The sequence below is a fragment of the Macrobrachium nipponense genome, chromosome 2 (genome assembly GCF_015104395.2).
Source record: "Macrobrachium nipponense isolate FS-2020 chromosome 2, ASM1510439v2, whole genome shotgun sequence".
NCBI lineage: Eukaryota > Metazoa > Arthropoda > Malacostraca > Decapoda > Palaemonidae > Macrobrachium > Macrobrachium nipponense.
This window is the reverse complement of record NC_087201.1, coordinates 90,988,678-91,011,155: the sequence shown is the minus strand read 5'-3', so window position 1 is coordinate 91,011,155 and position 22,478 is coordinate 90,988,678. Positions and strand designations below refer to the sequence as shown.

General features: G+C 40.7%; 1 protein-coding gene across 1 annotated transcript in view; it reads right to left on the bottom strand.

Moving 5' to 3' along the window:
- Positions 1 to 22,478, bottom strand: part of LOC135221248 (diphthine--ammonia ligase-like) — a 133,847-nt gene that overhangs the window by 82,588 nt on the left and 28,781 nt on the right. The window contains exon 4 of the mRNA XM_064259064.1: positions 16,936 to 17,009. Coding sequence (XP_064115134.1) covers positions 16,936 to 17,009 — 74 coding nt within the window. The remainder of the gene's footprint in view (positions 1 to 16,935; positions 17,010 to 22,478) is intronic.

Genomic DNA, 22,478 nt, shown 5'->3' with positions numbered 1-22,478 from the left:
CACAGCGCAATTTGTAAAACAATTATATATGAAATTTTTTTTTCGCGCTGTCATATATCCCAATATTTATATATGATAATGATAATTTTTTTCATTTCTGATGGTTGCCTACTAAACTTCAGGCAATGACAAAAAAAGGAGCCAAAAATGAACTCTTAATCTTGAAAACTAAGCATGCTGTGATTTAAAAAAAAAAACATTTTTTCCGCTTCGGCACTCACTCGCGAACGCCGCCGGCATACGGGAGACGATTTTTAAAATACCGCTTCAGCGTTTAAGGGTTAATATCATTTCAAGGATTAATACAGTAATAAAAGGATAATACATGTAGTCCCCAGCTAACAACGGGTTCGGCTTATGACGTTCCAAGGTTACAACGCTTTTCAATTATACTCATCAGAAATTATTTCCAGGTTTACGATACATGTTCCAGGGTTACGGCGCTTACGATACTGATCTGGCGGAAGAAATGACTCCAAAAATGCAAAATAATCAATAACTGGAAATTTTTTCATGAAAAATATAATAAAAATGCAGTTTATATAGTTTTTAATACACACAAAAGGCGTTAAAAGTAAGGTTGCTCATACATGAACAAACCTTCGGTCTTAACAATAGGATCATTTCTAGCGCCTGGCTGGATCTGGTTAAAAAACAGACGAAAGCAAGGAATCTTGTGATATCTGCCAATGCATGCGTAGATCGGGTGAAGAGTGGCCACTCACCTACGCCACTGTGTCAGTCTTTTCTTTATCCGCCTGGGCGAGAGTCGTGTTTAACCTCTCTTGGCCTTTACCTGGTTCATTGACCGTTTCGCTTGTGTTTAGTGTGTGTGTGTGTGTTTGGCTGATATCATGGCTGCTTCTGCTCCTTCTCGGCCTCATCAACATGTGTGCCCCAAAATTCCAGGTATTCCATGTTTTTGTTTTTTGGCTTCGGCAGCGACTGATCCCCACATCACGTGTAGTAGGTGCCATTCTAATTTTTGTACTGTAACGAATCCTTGCATGGAATGCCGGGCATGGCCTAAAGAGCAGTGGAAGTCATTTTATAGCAAGACAGACCATCGGAGGGTTTCAACTCTTCTTTCTTGGGAAGGTTTTTCGCTTCTTCCTGTGGAATTATGCGTCCCTTAAGTCTATCAACAGCATGAAGTCACCTTCCCTCATAGCTGCCAACACCGAATGCGGGATCTCCATCTTGAACCATGTCTTTCTGATAAAGTGATTCAAGGCGGATAAGTCGATCACAGACCTCCATCCTCCTGACACCTTGGGCACCAAGATGTGACTGTAAAATCCCGGAGACGGACACATCACTTCCTCTATCGCATCCTTCTCCAGCATTTTCTGCACTTCCTCCCGAAGAGCCAAGAACTTCAGAGAATCTGGAGGATATACCTTCCTGAGCTGCGGCTTGTCCGACAGAGGAGGAGAGAAGTCAAATGGCAGTAGTTACCCCACCCGAAGGACATCTACCACCCACTTCTCCACCCCATAACTCTGCCACTTGGACCAATGGCCAACCAGGCAACCCCCTACCCATGGCGCAGGAGAGGGAGAGGCGCCTAACCTAGCAACGGCCCCCTTTACCTCTGCCCTTTTGGCCCCTTCTTGGCTTAAAGAAACTAAAACAAAATGGCTGACCCTCTGATGTCATCAGCTGCGACTCGAAAAAGCGACAATCATCACTGGCAGAGCAATACAATATGGCAGACCTTGGTTACCAACAAAGACGAGGCCAGGAGGAGGGGGGAGAGCCTGGGCAGCCTGAGGTGGGAGGAGGCGAGCATCCAAGAAGTGCGTCAGCAAACCCTCCAAGGAGGGTGGACCCCATAGCCCAAGCGACCCCCAGAGCGCCGCCATTTTGGACGCCTCCAAATCTGAAATGAAATAAACTGATGAAAAAGCCTCCTCCCTCTTGGGAATTAAATTAACTCCCGAGGAAGAGGAGGCGACATTACATAATAAATCAGCCTGAGGGCCTCCCGATACTTCCAACAACAAACGATTGAAGAAAAGGAAGGAGACAAAGGCACAACACTAGCATGGGGTGTGACTGGGGCAGGAGATGAAGCATCGGGAAGAGAAGAAAAACCCTCCCATGAAGGAAGAGTAGAAACTCTACGATGCTCCCTCTTACTAGAAAATAACTTCCACTGCTCTCTAGGCCATGCATGGCATTACGGACAGGGATTCGTTATGGTACAAATGTTAGAATGATGCCTACTACAGTGGACCCCAGTATTCACGTTCTCCAGATTCGCGGACTCACACATTCGCGGATTTCTCTCTGGAACATTTCCCCGTATCATTCACAGAAAATTTGCATATTTGCTGTATTTTATGAGAAATATCCACAAATTCCTTGTTTTTTTTAAACAATTTCATTATATAATGCACTTTTTGTGATAAAGCTATTAAAAAAAACAGGTATAAAAATTTTTACTGGGTTTTTCTTGAGTTTTAACTAACAAAATACTAGGAGGTTTTAAGCATTTTTATAGGGGTTCCAATTATTCTAACTATTCATGGGGGGGTCTGGTACGCATCCCCTGCGAATATGGGGGACCATTGTACAAGTTCTGTGAGGATCTGTTGCTGAAGAAGCCAAAAAGCAAGAACACACGAAACCTTGAGTACCCGGGCACACACGTTGGCAAGGCCAAGAAGGAGCAAAAGAAGCCATAATAAAAGCACACACACACACACAGAAACACAAGCGAAAACGGGCAATGAACTGGGTAAAAGACCGATAGAGGTCAACCACAACTCTCGCTCAGGCAGTTAACCCTCTTATGCCGGAGCGGTAAATAAAAAATTGTCTCCCGTGTGCCGGAGGGGTTTCGGAGTGAGCGAGGAAGCGGAAAAAATATTTTTTTCAAAAAATCACAGCGCGCTTAGTTTTCAAGATTAAAAGTTCATTTTTGGCTCTTTTTTTTGTCATTGCCTGAAGTTTAGTATGCAACCATCAGAAATGAAAAAAATTATCATTATCATATATAAATAATGCGATATATGATAGCGCAAAAACGAAATTTCATATATAATTGTATTCAAATCGCGCTGTGTGCAAAACGGTTAAAGGTAACAAGTTATTTTTGTTTTTGTTGTAATGTACACTAAATTGCAATCATTTTGGTATATAACACATTGTAAAACGATAAAAGCAACACAGAGAAAATATTATCACAAAATAATGCATGAATTCGTATCGCGCGGACGTAAACAAATATTTTTTTCAAAAATTCACCATAAATCTAAATATTGTCCTAGAGACTTCTAATTTCTTTCAAAATGAAGACAAATGATTGAATATTACTATACTGTAAGAGTATTAGCTTACAATTGCAGTTTTTCGACGCCATATCTGACGAGTTAAAGTTGACCGAATGTCGAATTTTTTTTATATATATTATATTTTTTTATATGCAATTATTTCGGAAATAAGAAAAGCTACAACCTTCAAATATTCTTCGTTTTATTTTACATGAAATTGCCCACATTTTCATATATAAAACTCTATGAAATGCCTAATATGAAACAGAGCAAATATTCCGAGAATGGGACGTACGTATTTCGGAGATTTGTGGCGGAGAATCCGTGCTGAGAGAAGGAAAGATTTTTTTTTAAATTCACCATAAATCTAAATATTTTGCTAGAGACTTCAAATTTGTTTCAAGATGAAGATAAATGACTGAATATTACTAGACTGTAAGAGTTTTAGCTAACAATTGCGTTTTTCGACCATTTTGGTAGAGTCAAAGTTGACCGAACGTGGTTTTTTTTCTATTTATCGTGATTTATATGCAAATATTTTCGAAATAGAAAAGCTACAACCTTCAGTTATTTTTTTTTGTATTCTACATAAAATTTCACACATTTTCATATATAAAACTTTATATAACGGCTAATTTAAAATGGGCAAACATTACACATCGCACGTATGATTTTTTTCGGAAGAGTTACTGCGCGGACGTAATGAAAAATGTTACTTTTTTCATAAATTCACCATAAATCGAAATATTGTGCTAGAGACTTCCAATTTGTTGCAAAATGAAGGTAAATGCTTGAATATTACTAGAATACAGGTCGTTTTAGCTTACAATTGCGTTTTTCGACCATTTCGGTAGAGTCAAAGTTGACCAAAGGTTGAAATTGTGGCAATTATCGTTATTTATATGAAAATATCTCAAAACTGATAAAAGCTACAACCATGGGTTGTTTTTAGTTGTATTGTGCATGAAATTTGCGCACATTTCCATATAATAAAACTTTATGTAACGGCTAATTTTAAAATGGTTCAAAACATTACCACAATCACATGTATGATTTTTTTCGGAAGAGTTACCGCGCGGACGTAAGGAAAAAAGCTTTTTTCATGAATTCACCATAAATCAGAATATTGTGCTAGAGACTTCCAATTAGTTGCAAAATTAAGGTAAATGATTGAATATTACTAGAATAATAAGCGTTTTAGCTTACAATTGCTTTTTGTTTTTCGACCATTTTGGTAGAGTCAAAGTTGACTGAAGTTGAAATTTTGGCAATTATTGTTATTTATATGAAAATATCTCAAAACTGATAAAAGCTACAATCATGAGTATTTTGTTGTTGTATTTTACATAAAAATTCGCACATTTTCATATATACAGTAACCTCCCCGTTAACACGAGTTCTGTTAACACGATTTCGATCTTACACGAGTTCAAAATCATACAGAAAAATTCTGCTAACACGTAATATTCGATGTTACACGATTTGAATTTTCCGCTGAGAGCAAGAGCGCGGGAGGTGTGGCGAGAGTCTGATTCACCCCACCTTTACTGCGCTCTCTCTCTCTTGCCTGCAGTGCTGGCTCAGTGTGAAGCCAGCCCTCGCAGTGAGAAGAGCCAATATATTCTAGCATTGGTTAACTTAATAGTGCGTACTTTACTACAGGTAGTCGTCTACTTACGACGGCATTAGGTTCTGGCAGAGCTGTCGTAAATTGTCTTTCAGCATATTGAGTAATGAATCATGTTTGTGCTGTCTTTTTATCCTTTTTACCATATTCAAACACATGCGTGTACATGTACGTATTTGTTTCGTTTGCATTTTCATTGTCAACTTACTAGCCTACATATACATTTTATATCATCCCAAAAATGTGCATGTAATAGTACCTATTATTACGTTTAGCATATGAAATCTTATCATGCTCGAACTCTTGATTAATACTTACTTTTATTACTGTATTTAACATTTTTATTGCAGGCATTCAGACCATCTGTCTGGTCTGTTTACATTTTCTTATCCGCCATTTGCATTGACAATCGGCTACACGTATTATATACATACTTTTATTTATTTATAGGTTTGAATTAAATGCATAATTTGTTATTATATTTGATTTATTTGCAAAACAGAAATACAAAATGAATTACTAAAATACGAATCTTACCATTTTCGAACAAAATTTTACTTCTGAAATATAAAACAAAAAAAAACATCGTCTGCTGTTTTTCTCTAGCGACCGTTTGTACTGTTGCCAACACGTCTATGTACGTACGTAGTAATACACAAAGTTTTATTTAACAGTATGTAAATTATTTTTTCTTTATAAATTTCAGGCAAACTACAGTAATGCATAGATAGAATTGATTTACAGTACAGAAAAAACATGAACATACAGAAAAAATAAAAATTACGAAACATTTGAAATTTGAAAAAAAAAAAAAAAAAGAAAGAAATTGTCTGCTGGTGGATGGCTGGGGATTGTCCGGGTCATCCGATTCCGTGGTAGTACTACTGGTAGTGGGGACAGGGGTAGACTGAGATGTTAGTTTAAACATAAACATGCTTAGTTTTGTTTTGAATGGTCCGTTTTTTTCTTCTCTTCATAAATTTCTCGGAGATGAGCGCGCTGACGGTAGCGGGAAAAAACTATCGTACGCGCGCTCGACGTATTTTAGCCAACCTATAAAATTAAATATTATTGTATATTATTATATTGTCGTAGCTGTCCGTAAAATGCCCAGGAACGTTAACCCCCTTATTTCCATTATTTCTTATGGAGAAATACTTCCTGTTAACACGAATTCGGCTAACACGACATCTCCAAGAACATAACCCTCGTGTTAACGGGGAGGTTTACTGTAGTACTTCATGTAACGGCTAATTTACAATGGTACAAAAATTATGTCAAAGTGATGAAATAATTTCCGAGATGTGTCACAGATACTTTTTAGAGCGGCAAGAAAGAAATTCGCGCTTGCGCGCCTGCGTAACGATTGTAAACAAAACAACACCTTGATCCGTGAACTCCCAGCATCCCCCAAGGCGCGTGATTCAAAAGTTTTAGGCTGGTAGGCCTATAAGTATTTTTCAGCAAATTTTAAAAAAAACTTTTGTAAGTCGACGTAAAATACGTCCAGTCGGCACACGGGAGACAAAAAATGTCGACGTAAAATACATCCAGTCGGCGTAAGAGGGTTAAGAAAAAGAATGAACACTGTAGCGTGGTTGCATGGTCCTTGACCATTTTTCACCCAATATATGCATGTGTTGCCAGATCTCACAAGATTGCTTGCTTTTCATCTGCAATTCAACTGGATCTAGCTGGTGTTATAAAATTATCCTATTGTTAAGACCGCAGGTTTGTTTGTGTATGAACAACTGTTGATGTTACTCGAAAGCTGGCAGAAATGAATTGAGCTCTTTTGCTGTTGTTCCCTATTATTCTCTGATAGTGGGCAGGGCTGTCGCCTACACAAAAATAGAAGCACTGGTGCAGCTTTTAAATTTTGAGCTGCTGTACAAGTGGAAATAATAGCAATGTAATTACTTCGTAACTTAGATAAAACCAGGGATTGTGCAACAGGTTCGACTGAGGGGGCAACTACCCGGGGAACTTTCCACCAGCCTCCATTGGACTTTCAGCATGATTCCTCCCAGGTTGTGGGGAGCATGACATTGAATTAGGTCTAGAAGAACTGGTGGGATAGATAATCACCTCCTCCACTGTACAACACTTCACTGTTACAGGGTTAATTTCTGTTAACCCCAATACAAGACTGGTAAAGGCATGGGAAGGAAGTGAGCTAAAACATAACAGGGCTAGTAGCAGGAGAGAAAAATTGGATGCAGGGAGAGTTGGTGCCACATGCTTGGTGCTCTGAGCTGGCACCAGGCTGTAGTTGGCGCTAGGTGAGCTGGGAGCTGGGCGTGCTCGTAACTCAGGAGCTGGTGAGCGCGCCTGGGATTTTGGAGCACAGCATTTGGCTGCTGAGATCGTCTACTCTTCCTAAGGCCACATCGCAACCAAACATTAAGCACCATTTCTCTCCTTACTACATTCTTGCCCTTACACTTCTCTGCAAAGGAAAGTTTGATAAGATGTTTAATCTTGAATGCAAATTCACTGTAGATGTTAAAATTGACTGCAAATTTGCTGTAGTAGCATAAAAATGTGTGAACTTAAATCAACTTAATAATAACAAAACAAGAAAAAACTCATCCAAAAAGCTTTCAGCTTGAATAAGCATATTTCACCCAAATCTGATCAAATATCTGGCACCAGAAAAAATAAACAAAGCTGCTGCAAGTACCCAATATTTACCTCAGGAACAGCAGAAACAGACTGAGGTTGTCCACCAAGTAGTTCCTAGTATGTATTCACATTAGTGGGCAGGACTGGTCACTCACACTAAGCAACTGAAGTGTTACTGTGAATTTTTTTATTTAAGCTGCCGGCAAGTTAGAAACTAATAGCTTTGTAATTACTTGGTAAGTTACTTATATAAAAGTGGATATTTGAAAAGGGCAGACAGAGGATTCTGAGATAACAGATCTGACATTATAATATATAGAAGTAATTTTTCAAATCTTGCAATAATACCGAAATGAAACATCTAATTTTATCTATGCCTTAACTCAGAACCACTTTATCTATTTGTAATCTTAAAAATAAGAGAAAAGATGAGTTTACTGAGAATGTGACCTTGAACAAAGAGTGACACTCATTAATAAAAAATACACACACTGCATCCTTGCTTCAAAAGTAGAGCCACAAGAAATTCTTCTTAAATATAACCATGTCAAAGTCTGCCTCATAAATAGTTTTGCACCAGTGTTTAATCCCCTCACAAGTACTTAGTTTTACACTAAAGTGAGTTGAATACCTTTAGTAATTAGTGCATAATTTTGTACCAGGGTGAGTTGAATGCCATTTCTTTGCTCTCATAACAAGAAGGAAAATGTTATTGTCATGATACAATAAAGTTTTATGCATACTTACCTGGCAGATATATACTTAGCTATAGACTCTGTCGTCCCCGATAGAAATTCGAATTTCGCGGCACACTCTACAGGTAGGTCAGGTGATCTACCACCCCGCCGCTGGTGGCGGGAATGGGAATCATTCCCGTTTTCTAAGACAGATTTTCTCTTCCACCTGTCTCCTGAGGGGAGGTCGGGGGGGTTTTTTGGGGGGGGGGCCCATAAACCGTATATATTCTGCCAGCCGGTAAGTATGCATAAAACTTTATTGTATCATGACAATAACATTTTTATGCATTCAACTTACCTTCAGAATATATACTTAGCTGATTGGCACCTTTGGGCGGAGGGTAAGAGACATGCTAATTTAGAATGAATAGGACGAACATACGTTGTAGTAAATAAATAAACCTTGGTTCCTATGTGTTTAGACGAAGGGTTGACCTCCTAGCTATTGCTAGGAGTCTGCTTCGTCTCAAGAGCCTCAGCGAGGATGTGACCTATGGCTAATAGTTCTTGTAGATCTGTCAATGGGGTCTTAATCCACTTACTTGACAGAATCTAATGGTTATTTGTCAAAGGGGTCCTATCCACTTACATGACAAAACACCTATGCCTACTGGCATAATTAAGGAGCACAACACCGATCCCGATCACCTTGATCCTAACACGAGGGTTTTGTGCTTAATTGAAAAGAGCTATCCAAACTCATTTCAAATAACCCAAAGAAAATAGTATACTTATGTTAAAATAAAATTTTTTAACTCACTCGTTAAGGATCAGTGTCGGCTCCCTATCCCAGCAACATATCCGTAGACACGTAACCAAGAGAGAAGGATCTCTCATAGGTCAACTTGACCTCCTTCGTGCAAAGAGAAGACAACACAGAGTTGCATCTCCCGTAAATTACAGCTAATATGTCTCTCACGACATATTGTTATGGAAAGAACAAGAATTGTTAAAAGCTCGCACTTCAAGCGCTTTTAATTCTCAGCTGTTTGAAGGAATCATCAAGTTACTTAAGAAGTGCTTTAGAGATCACCACGTTCCAAAGAAGACCAGGGCTTTCTTTGAAATTGATCTCTTCTGGATGAAGCCTAGAGCCTGGCTTGTGCCTGGCTGGCGCCTCGCGCCTGGCTGCGCATGTTGCTGCCTGGACGCCTCGCGCGCTTGGCTGGCGCCTCGCGCCTGGGCTGGCTGCCTCGCGCCTGGCTAGCGCCTTGCACCTGCCGGAGCCTGGCTGACTTCTCCCCACTTGCTGGAGCTTCGAGCTTGCTTGTTAAGAGTCTCGAGGAAACTGGCAATGCCCACATCGGACACTTTTTCCGATTTATTTGCCTCTAGCGGCATCTGCGCCAGGTTGGAGGCACGCTCCTTCTCTCATCAGACAATGACAGTGTTTATTTGGACTGTCTTCCTCTGGCGTCTTTACGCTGTTCTGGTATTTTGGCGCCTGATTTGGCGCTACATTGTCCGAAAGTCCTGAACATCCACAATCGTTTATCAGGAGACTGGAGAAGGGTGGAAGAAATTCTTTCACTTTGAGCTTTTGGTCTCTCCGGTAAGGGGGGAGGTGATTGTAATCAGCTACATCCAGTAGAACGATAGGATATCTAACCGTACGAGAGATAAGAGTCTTCCTCCGAGGAGGGTCCTTCTTGAATACTTCTGTGCTCACGAGATCTCTTCTTACATGTTGAAGGGGTGTCTCGTTGCAGAATCTTCCCTATCCTTGCCCAAAGGAAGGGAAGAAGCCTGGAAGTCGAAGGAGACTCCAAGCTGAAATTGGGAGTACTCCTGATTTCTAGCTCTTTATTGCATCCCTCTGAACACCTTCTGGGAAGCATTTCGAGCCGTCATGCATACCAAAGACTCTGTAGGCTGCAAACGTTTTTGAAATTTTAACCATTCTACTGTAGATGAAAATGTAAGTACTCTGCCTGGACAATGAAACCTCTATCTGAAAACATTGAATCAGGAATAGGGGGTTTTAGTTCTTTTGCCAGACATACTATGCTGGCAAGAACCCAATTGTTCTTAGTCTCCATAGAATCTGATGCGAGATTCCAATGCTCAAAAAATTCACTTGTCTTCTTGGTCGTTTAGGACCCAGAGAAACAAAGAATTCCCTCATAAAAATTTTTCAAAGAAGTTTGATGAGGAGCAGTTCCATCTTGTCGGAACATGGAATCTGTGGCCACAAAAAAGATCCCATTAGAAGTACATGATATCCTACTCTTGTCATATTGAGGTATATATCGTATAAGATCCCGAAGATCTTAATCCTCTGCTATCTCCAATTCCCTTTGTAGAGACAGAGTATAGCCTTTTACTGCGTTCTTTGATAGCAGATATATACAAAGGTGATTCTTCCCTCTGAACGGGAAGAAAAAACCGCTATGTGGTTCACAGAGGTATCGGAAGAGGACAGTTTCCTCATTCCCTCTAGCACGATCTGCAGCAATTCTATGTCTAGGCCATGACTATTGTCATCTACCTTGAAAAATCCTCTCATTTATGTCCACTTCTGGTCAGTCTGCATGCAGACAGACTCAGAGTGGAGAGGTTGTTAAGGTCCATTTAATAATAGATGCTGATAGAATATCCAGACTCTCTTGGAAAAGACTTCCAAAAACATGCTGTGAGAAGAACGTGACTCTGTGAATCCAACTCTCTGAGGCCAAAATGAGGCATAAAGTATTATCCTCTCTTTCTTTGACGCCCTTTATCTTAAATTCTGTAAAGAATTTATATTTATTTTTAGGGAAAAAAAAAAAAAAACTAAAGTATATTCCCCTTTCTATAAAATAAAGATGGCGTATATTGCTACCTCTCTTGGTTCGAGGAAAAGGAAGCCTGTTCGTCTTCTACCTTGCTAAGAGATCTAGAAGAAGACTTTCCGCAGGTTCTCACAACTCTTTCCAATAAATGTTAGACATACGTTAACAGTTATTATCGTCGATCGAGAAGGTTCTCACGGACATACAAAATCTTGCATCGAACCTCTTAAGGATCGTTACGTTCCCTATCTGTTTTCCAAATAGGTTCTATTTTTTAACACGAACAGGAGCGAAAAAAAGAGATTCTCGATGCTCTTTGCGATATGAGAGAGTCGTGGAATTGGCCTAAGTCATAAAAAGGGTAACAAAATCAGGAACGATTCTTGCCGTTACCGAGCCTGCTGTCCGAGAGGCTACTGGATTCTTAGGTTAATAACTCGCTAAAACAAGAAAACACCTTGGATGGTGCTCTTGGCCCATTGCGCCAGGCTGGCGCTTCTGGCGCATTGCGCCAGGTTGGCGCTTCTAGCGCTTTGCGCCAGGCTGGCGCTTTCTTCTAATTCTCTCTATGTTACGTGTCAGAATATCTGTGCCTTTATGGTACCCGACCTCCTTTCACATGTTAATTCCGTTCTTAGTAGGAAAAAACTCTTATATACGAAGTATAGTCCATTCAGGGAAACCATTTCTGCCACGAAGAGAATGTTTCCCATTCCACTCATCCATCTTCTCTTGAGCAATATCCGATTCTAAAAAGGTTGTGTGCGTTTCTCGAAAGACTTGACCATACCGTAGTCTTAAAGTGAATTCTCTACTACATCCATCTTCTCACTAAGCATGTATTCTAATAAGCCATGCTTTCGTATACATGAGAGCATTATATAATATAATGTTCTACTGCGTTAGAATCCTTTAATAATGTTACCTACGGTAAACAGCATTGAAAGGTTATAATATCTTATTGAAAGCTTCTTAGAAAAAGGCAGACAATATTTTATTTGTGTTAGCTTAACTATCTCCTCCATTCGAGACTAAGTCCATGATTGTAGGGGGGATATACGGTTAACCATTCGATCCCGTTGGAGAGAGAGATGTAACTGACTACTCATTACCGAGAACCGGATGGTACTGTATTGGCCGCTTAGAATGACAGCCCGGCAGTCTCGCTCGCTGCCTGACTGCATTCATCATGAGTTGCCAGTTACTTCATTCAATGAAGGAATATAATAAAATTATTCTCAAGCCTAAGGAAGCTCTTAATAATGCAAATTTAAGCCAAACAACCTTTGTTAAATACCGAAGCTGAGTAGGTATTGTCGTAACAAACCTTTTAAGCGAAGTCCTTACCAGGAAAAAAACCTGTAAGGATATAGATAATTCCGTAGCGAACCACAAAGGCAAACTCTGGTATGGGTATATGACTTGTCATTCAGTAGTGTATACAGCAAGTCTTTGCTACTACATTCTTTCCTCTCCGATTCAGAGAGAGAAAGGAAATCTTGCCCTCTTCGTTCTTTTCGTCAATAAACACGAATTAGTATTAGTCGAAAGAGATCGCAATGAAAACTCTAGGATCGAAGAGAATCCCTCAAATTTTTATTCTCTTGGATATAAGGCCGTATTCTATTACTCTATTATTTGGAAGAGCCTCTAATCAATGAATGAGAGCTCGTACGAATCTTGTTTAATTTGCAAACGAGCCTGAGAAAAAACTCCATCATCATCTAAGTCCTCCTGACAAGAATGACGGCCGCCTGTGCGACATATTGCATTCTTCTCAGGAGACAGCTGTGCTTGCGGCAGATTTCCACCAGAAACGGACATATCATGAACAGGACGACGGCCGCCTGTGCGGCACCTTTCGTCTGTCCAGGGAAATCCACTCCTGGTCCAAATCATAAAGAGACGCTTCCTGGTTGATTTCTCCGTATGATTCTTTTGAGGAAGATCTTGGCGCTTGGTGCTTAACCGTTGCCGAAAGTCTGGTTTGTTCAATGCGCTTGGACGTATCTGTCCGTCTCGGACCGTGTCGTCTGTCCGAGCTGTCCACCTATGGAACTTGGCGCTTGGCTGGTGTCATTCCAGTACGACACTTCTGCCTACCCGTCTTGTCCGCTTCTGGCGCCTGTCGCCCGGACGGAGTTGCCTGCGCACGACGTTTTGTCCAATCCAGGCTGTCCGCCTTGTCGAGGTTGTCCGCAATCGGCACGAGTCGTTTGGACATAGTTGTCCGCATAGGACCTATCGCCTGTCCGACACTTTTTCCTGTCCGAGTAGTCCAATTCTGGCGCCGAGCGCCTGGGTGGTTCTGTCCGACTCAGACACTCTTCGTCATTGTCCGTATGTTGCGTCTCAATCCTATGAGTTTTCGTCCTTCTTTCTTTATTCCTCTCTGTACTCGTACGAGGAGTAGAGGAGATAAGTCTGGAGTCCGGAATGCCCATAGGACGAGATCTCTTAACAGGAAGAAAATCGTCCTTTCTCCTAGGTAAGGTCTTTTCTCAATACTCCTACTTAAGGGGGGAAATTTGTTCCTGCATTTTAAGTAGGAAGTCCGTCGCGGTTTCTTCCTTTTCTTTGCCATGAATAGGAGAATGCGCTCTGGAAAGCGTGGAGATCGAGATATTGTCCTCTTGGCTCTTTTCCTCTCGTAGTGAGAATCGTCCGGGAAACGTTCCGGGCTCGAGTCAAACGTCGGAGCTTTCCAAACTCCTCTTGATCGGACGCGACAGTCATCAATTCCATCCACTTCTTCGAGGAGACGAAATCGGAGACGAAAAGCACTCTTTTAGGATGCCCTTCCAATGGCGATCCTTGGCAGTCTGGGACGCTACAGATTCTGCCGACTGGGGACGCCTGACCGGTGGGGATTCTCTGAAATCTCCGTACGACTGTCGAACATTCCTTCTCCTCTGGGCCTGGGGAGCTTGGAAGAGGTCTAGGTCTGGGAGCGAGACAGAGCCGATCGGAACGCACCCTCACCCCCTCTATTTTAGGACGCCTTTCCACCAATGGCGCAACTTTGGCAGTCTGGGACGTTCTACAGAGTCTGCCGAGGGGAAACGCCTGATCGGTGGGGATTCTCCGTAACCTCCGTACGACTGTCGACATTCCTTCTCCTCTGGGCCTGGGAGCTTGGAAGAGGTCTAGGTCTGGGAGCGAGACAGAGCTGATCAGACGCACCCTCCACTTCAATGGGGAACACTATATTCACTTCTTACCTTTTTAGAGCTCGCTTTTGAGCTACATCCATTATCTTCAAATTTGCTTATATAAATTTGTAGTTTCTGTGGAGTAAGAAGGTGATGAGGATGCAACCACTACTAGTACTGCTAATACTCTAACTGCTCGTTAGCACAAACGCTATTAAAGCTTATAAAGTAAGCGTATCTAGTTATATGCTTTTCTGACTTCCTAAAGTAGGAAATTAGAGTTTAATATTTCCTCAATAAAGTTGTAACCTTTATTACATGTAATAATGAATAAATATTAATAATTCCCTTTATTGCAAACTATGTGATGTCTACCGATATTTCGGTAGTTTCAATTAGTATTTTTTCTAAATTTCGAAGCGAAATTCATTAAAAAGTTAATAAAAGCGTATGCCGAACCAAAGACCCAGTACTTCCCTGCAAAAGACAGCCCAGAAGATCGATGGCGATGAAACACAAAAATCAAATCAGGAGGAACCGTAAATGTATGTTTACAATCCAAACGATAGGAGAAAATCTGTCTTAGAAAACGGGAATGATTCCTATTCCCGCCACCCGCGTGCGGAGGCTGGTAGAATCACCTGACCTACCTGTAGTGTGTGCCGCGAAATTCGAATTTCTATCGGGGACGACGGAGTCTATAGCTAAGTATATATCTGACAGGTAAGTTGAATGCATAAAATAATTTTTTGAGAGACTTATGAAGATTATCTCTATGGGCTGTTGGGTACACTACAGTTAAGTTTAGCTTCATTAATAGATACATAGCTGTGTCCATGCTTATACTTGCAGTTGCTACACCACTGCCCTCAGTACCATATTTACACTGGACAGTAACCAAAAAAAAACTCAAGGTTCTCAAAACCCTGCTGCAGTCTCTACCCCACTGACTTCTAGTCTTGAGTTAAACTTCCCTTGAAGGAGGGTAAACTTATGTAATACACTTTCTTTACTTATCTATTTCTGTGCCATTTTTTCATCATTTGATATTGATCATATACAGTCTGCTCTATTTGTTTGTTTTATGTACAAACATGAAATTCTCTTAAACAATTTATCAATTAAACCAATTAACTTACAATAGCTACTCAACAACAGCACTCTTCAGATATAATCCAAGAAAACACATCCACCTTGCAAGTATGGGTCCAGGATACTCAGTCCATCTGGTGGCAGGTATGGATCCAGGATACACAGTCCATTGGGTGGTAGTAGAGTTATTTCTTGTATTGTATGAACTCAGTGCAAGAACTGAGGGGTGGGAGATAGCCAATCTTTGTACATTGATAGGCTCTTGGTAAGAAGGCTTCGCCTGTGTTAAAATTATACTGAACAAAGACTTGGCCTGACAAAAGAAAAAAAAGTGCAACATGTGGGTATCCCAATCCTCTTTGAAGTGTTTGTAAATAATACCATGTCTGGTGAAACTGCTGTCATAAAAGATTCCCCAGAGATGTCAGATGGCCCACAAGTCTCCAGCATAACTCTGCAGGAGGGGGCTGAAAAACAAAGAAACTCCTGCAAAAGAAACTGAACTCAATGGATTCCTTCCGGGGTAGGCAATGAAGCACTGAAGTTCAAGCCCAGGGACACTAACCCTTTCCCATTAACTATGATTAACTTGTCCCAACTGATGAAAGGCCCTAGATATTGGTGCAGATTGAGTTAGTATTTGAGATACTGTACCTGGAAAGCTCTTGAAACTTGGCTGCCATTGCTAGCCAGTCATCCAGTACAACATTATTCTGATACCTGGGATAATTAATAGCTTTGGCTATTCTGATACCAAGACTCCAAAATTGATAAGGTCCTTTTGCTTTGCCACAAAAACTGGAGGAATATCCTGGAAGAAAGATGGATGGGTACCTGAAAGTAGGCATTTGTCAGGTTCACAGACACTCAGGTTACCCTCCCAGATGAAGCAGCAAACAAAAGCTATTGCCTCTGCTAAACTCAATGTATGTACTACTTCAAATTAATATGTTTGAATCTAAAGGCTGAGTTATTTTGGGGCCCTCTGACCATAATATATGATTTTGCATATTGCACTGGTCAGCCTGCCATAGCATACCTACCAGTCTTCCCAAAGGACTCCATTACCAATGGTGCCTTGAGTTCCTTAACAACTAACTGAGAGTTATCTGGCACTGAGACAGTTCAGCAAACCTCTTTATAATGGGGATCATCAAGTTGATGGCTTTGTTATTTTTTTTCTGAATCTATGGTAATTTTCATTGGATATTTTGGCAAATAAAAAGCATTTCCAAATAAAAATGCTGACCAATCAAAAGCTGACTAAAGTTGTGGGTAAAAAATACAATGCTCAAAGGATTTGAAATCCTAGGTACACAAATGAAAATACATTATCATGAAACAGCACATAGACTAATGTCAATTCAACACACGGATTCAACAATAAGAATTAAACACACTCTATTCTAACCCTATGCACCAACATCAAAATCAAACGGCTGAAGAAACTGTAGTATATCATATGTAGACTATCTATAATGACATCAAGTAGTTTATGGCATATGTACTCTTCCAATCAGGAGCTGATAAGGTAAATTTACAACAGTATGGTTTGTATCTGTGTAAGTAGACAAATTATAAGGTAAAATTTGTGGTAGGAGCAGCTTAACCGTATATAACGACATAAATTAAAAAACTGATAACTTTGCTTACACATTTTCAACCCGAACTCTTTGATAATCAGAGAGGACAGCACCAACACTAACTGCATCGACTGAACATTTTTCCTGAAAGTACATAAAGCATCTGAGAATTAATTACTTGTCTATATTTCCCATGAACATGATTTTCTCATTTAACTATACTACTGTCAAACTGTCAAGATGTTAAATGACAATGTTGGTTTTCAAACCAATACCAGTTTAAATGATTATTTTGTTTTACAAAAATATTCAGCTTTGTTACAACTGATCACAGTGCATCCCAGCTGTCATCAAAACAGCTAAGCCTAATCATACCAAAAGGAAGAAGTTGCAATGACAGGAACAAAATTAAATAGTATAACAGAATACTAATGTGAAAATGAGCTATCACTCATTTTATTTATTTTCATTTTCAATACCTCTCTCAATAATCATAATTTGAATAAGAGCCTATGAATAATTGTAAAAAAATGAATAAATTTTTATAATAAAGTTCATTGTTTAATACTGACCTCTCTATTATGATAGCTGCATTTCCTGTGTGAGGCTGGAGGATGATACGAGTGTGAAAAGTAAAAAATTAATAGGATCATTAAGTTTGAACCATCTATAGACCCATCCCTTTTAGGTGGTTTGGGCATCTATAGTTTTCCATTCAGTTTTTTTCTTGTCCACATGAGTGGGGAGGTGGGGGGATACATAATATAGGTATAAGTGTTTAAAAAACAAAAACACATTCATTACAGTAGATGGTTCCTACACTGAACCAAGGAGGTGGGAAAGATGCAAGGATATAATTAACACCCAAGAAAACAATAACATTCCATTAGGAATAAGATGCTACTTACCTGATGATTAGCATCCATTAGCCCCCAAGCTAGGACTAATTCATTAGGCAGCATGCCCTCTGAACAATGCCGGAGGTTCCTTGCTAGAGATACCACTCTCACTCCAATGCAAGTGTGACACAAGGCCTTGTGTGTAGGCCGGCAGAGCAAAGACCATAAAAGAATGAAGGCCTTAACCTAATACAACATAGGTACAGTGGAACCTTGGATTTTGTACATAATCCATTCAAGAACATCTGATGATGCCCAAAATGTATGAACTCTAAAACAATAATTCCCATAAATAAAATTACAATGTATTCCAGACCCAGAAATATTTTTTAAAATACATTTCAACAGAGAATAAAAACTTTTACATAGAGAAAACAATGAGAAATAAATATGAAGTTTTTATGATAAAAAGGGATTTTGACGTAGAAAAAATCTATTTCTGGGCTCGGCCGCGTCGCTCCGTGAAATGTGTCTCCTTTAGCACTATTTCTAGTAAAATATTGCTATAATACCAGAGAACTGCTAAATTGGACATGTCAGAACTCTCTGACTCGCTCACCTATATAAAAGGTGTCGGTATAAAACTGGGGCGAGTGTTAAACACTACCACAGCAACCCCTCCAATTAGCCTTTTCCTCTAAGATTTTATGTATATACTTACCAAGTAGTTACATAGCTATAGTTTCTAAATCCGTCAGCAGCTAGACTGTGTGAAATTTGTAGTAGCGCTAGGATTGTTTTGGTCAGGTGATACCCGCTGCCCACTATCGGGGGAGAGAGGAACCAACACCACACGAACTTCAGTTGTTTATGCCCTACCATCCATGTGAGGGGAGGAGGGGTGGGGGGCTTTGATCATGTAACTACTAGGTAAATACACATAAAATCTTATTTTATCATAAAAATGTCATTTTTATATACGTATATGCAACTTACCAAGTAGTTACATAGCTGAATCCCAAATTGTAGGTGGTGGGATCCATGGATAGGTACAGTCACCTCTCAATTAATACGTTTTTTATTTAACGAGCTATAAAATATTTTAAAAAATTTAAAAAGCGAAAATTTCTATTTAATACGAATTGGCGCTGAAGTGTTGTTTTCAAATCACCCGCACAGCAGTTCTGCAGACGACGGCCTTCGACATAAACAAGCACATAGCACAGTTCACTGTATGTATTTATTTATTTATCAATAAAGCAAAAGACTTTATGTATTGTATTTGTTAATAAAGCGAAACACTTTATTTATTAACCCTTTAACGCCGAAGGGGTATAATAAAAATCGTCTCCCATATGCCGTGGTATGGCACCCCGAGAATTGCCTCATTTGCTACGAGCTCGTAGACCAAGTCTCCTCTGAGGTAGGTGGCGTTCCAGAGTACACACAGTAATACAATGAGGACCAATGAAATTTATGTCAATTTGATATGACCTTTAGAATAAGTTACGGTTTAACCTAGGTCAGTCTTAAGTATTGACGTTAACCCTCTTTTTCAGGGAGTCCAAGCGGTCCGGGAGACTCCTTTATCCACCCTGAAGGCCTGGGTTGGTGGGTTTGGCAGTAACGTCGCCAAGGGCCAACCTTATATCTTATCTAAGGAGATGGCCACTCTCATCTTCCCCGGCGGGAAGAGCACATCATCCGTGGACCCCAAAGTGGCAGCTCCCCTGATCGCTTCCATTCAAGAGGCGATCGCTCAGCCCCCGGAGGAGCCTATCTAGAGCTTCTTCCCCTTCGACTTTGACCTCTTTCCAGGGATTCATCGGGGGACTTCAGTCGGTCAGGCCGAAGTCCACCTTGGCGATCCCTAAAGTTAAAGGCAAGCGAGACTTTAAATCGCTTCAGAATTCCCTGTCTAAAAAGTCAGGTACCAGCCATGTCCATAAGCTTCCGGCTCACCATCCCGGAGCTGACAAGGCTAAACTGTCTTCCCATTCTAAAGGGTCGAGGACAAGACTTCTAAGGAGAGGGCTCAGCCCTCCTCCTCCGACCCTGAGGTGTCCACCTCAAAAGGGGCCAGATCCAAGGTCCCTAAGGAGAAGGTAGAACCTTCCTCCTTTGACCCTGACGTTTTCTCTGCTAATATTTCAGCAAATATTATGCAGCAGATGGGCAGCATGGTCGGGAACTTGGTGCAATGCAAGTTCCAAGAAATGTTCGCCCAATTATCCTCCTCCATAGAGGCGTCAGGGCAGTCTATCCAAGCCATCTCGGATAGACTAGTTACCCAGGAGAACCTGATTGCGGGTCTCCGAGAAAACGCAATGACAGGACTTCCACAATCCGGCCAAGCAGCTCAGAGCTTGCTAATGCTGGACTCCTCTGCCCTTCCTCCCTTTAAGCCGAACAACCCATGGAGGGTTGCCGCATATGCTCCTTTTGCGGATGGCATGCTTACGATTGAGGGCTGCAGAACTCGAAGGTTTGAGGACTTCGAGTTCTATCCGGAAGGATTACAGCCCCCTTTCATAGGCTATGTCCGCCTGACGGAAGTAGCTATGAGGAGGGAAGACAAGGTCCTGAAGGAAACAGTAATCCTTCCCCGGGACCAGGCCCAACAGGCATGGATACGTAACCTTGAGGAGTGGCAATGCACTAACACTAGGGTTACGGCATTTAAGAGCCCGTTTACAATCTTCACTGTAGACGAGGAAACGCCCATCCCGTTCACATCTAAGGTGGCAGAGTTGACATTGCAGGCAACAATGAAAGACGAGCCTATGCCCCAGCTCCGGGAGACAGAACCGACTTCCCTCCTGTTCCCCGGAACTGATGATCACTGGGTAGACCTTCCAGCCACCTTTTCCGTAGGTAAACTGAAGCCGGACTGCGCAATCACACTGCCTCATTTAAACTGAATATGACGCCAGGATGAGACTTTGCAGGTCCCTCAATTCTCTAGTTATGACGGAAGTATCGGCTCTAATCTACGGAGAAGAACCGTTATTTAAGATCATTGCCAAGTCACTATTGGACTCAATGCAATGTGACTTGTATGATTTCGTCATAGCTAGACGGAATTGTAGGAAGCATGTGCTGGCGGAGGACACGATCCGCCACGAGCCCAACAAACTATTAGCCTCATCTATATGGGGCGGTGACCTCTTCCCGGCCTCAGTAGTGAACGAAGTGCACTGCGAGGCGGTCAGGTTCAACCAGAGCCTTAGGGTTAGCTGGGGACTCGTCTCCAAATGGAAACCGGAGTCCGCTGGATCGAATCCCAAGTCAAAGAAGAGGCCTAGGAAGTTCCAGTTCTTCCAGGCCCCTCAACAACAGACTCTAGTACAAGTGGTTCCGGTATCTCAGGTACCGCAACCCTCAAACTCTAAGGCGCAGCCACAACAGCAGTTTGTGCTGCTGACACGAGACCAGTAAACCGGCCTCATACGGTCTCCTGGTTTTTAAATGACGTACTCAAGTTAGCTTCAGATACTGACAATGAATCATGCTCATATATAACCCTTCTCAGGTAAACAATATTTTTACTGAGCCTGGCCTCAGGTGCCAGAATATCTGAACTGTCGGTTTTCTCCAGAGAACCTAATCATATTGATTTCCTCCCATCAGGAGAAGTTCTGCTTTCTCCGGATCTGAAATTCTTAGCAAAGAATGAAGACCCTCAGAACAGGTAGTCTCCATGGAAGATTGTCCCTCTTCCACAGGACCCATCATTATGTCCAGTTATTACATTGGAATCTTGCCTTGACAGAACTTCTAACAAGTTTTCAGGTCCTCTTTTTATTAGAGAGAATGGTGGAACCATTTCCTTGAAGGCCATCAGACAACAAATTCTTTATTTTATTAAACAAGCTAATCCGGATTCAGTTCCTCAGGTTCATGATATCCGAGGGGTTGCCACCTCAGTTAACCCTTAAACGCCGAAGCGGTAAAAATCAAAAACTCCCCCGAATTCCTGAGCCGGTTTTGAGTGAGCACGGAAGCGGAAAAAATAATTTTTTCAAAAAATCACAGCGCGCTTAGTTTTGAAGATTAAGAGTTCATTTTTGACTCCTTTTTTTGTCATTGCCTGAAGTTTAGTATGCAATCATCAGAAATGTAAATAATGCGATATATGGTAGCGAAAAAAAAAATTCATACATAATTGTATTAAAATCAAACTGTGCAAAAAACGGTAGAAGCAAACGAGTTTCTTTTTTTTTCCGTTGTATTGTACACTAAATTGCAATCATTTTGATATATAATACATTGTAAAACAATAAAAGCAACACCGGAAAAATATTATCACAAAATTGATGTACAAATTCGTAACGCGCGTACGTAAAAAAAATGTTTTTTTCAAAAATTCAAGCTAAATTCGAATAATTGTTACTAGAGACTTCCAATTTGTTTCAAAATGAATACAAATGATTGAATATTACGATACTGTAAGAGTTTTAGCTTACAATTGCGTTTTTCGACCATTTCGGTAGAGTCAAAGTTGACCGAAAGTGGTTTTTTTTCTATTTATCGTGATTTATATGCAAATATTTCGAAAATGAGAAAAGCTACAACCTTCAAATATTTTTCCTTTTATTTTACATGAAATTGCGCACATTTTCATATATAAAACTCTATGAAATGCCTAATATGAAACGGAGCAAATTTTCCGAGAATTCGATGTACGCAATTCGGAGGGAAGGAAAGTTTTTTTCATAAATTCACGATAAATCGAAATATTGTGCTAGAGACTTCCAATTTGTTGCAAAATGAA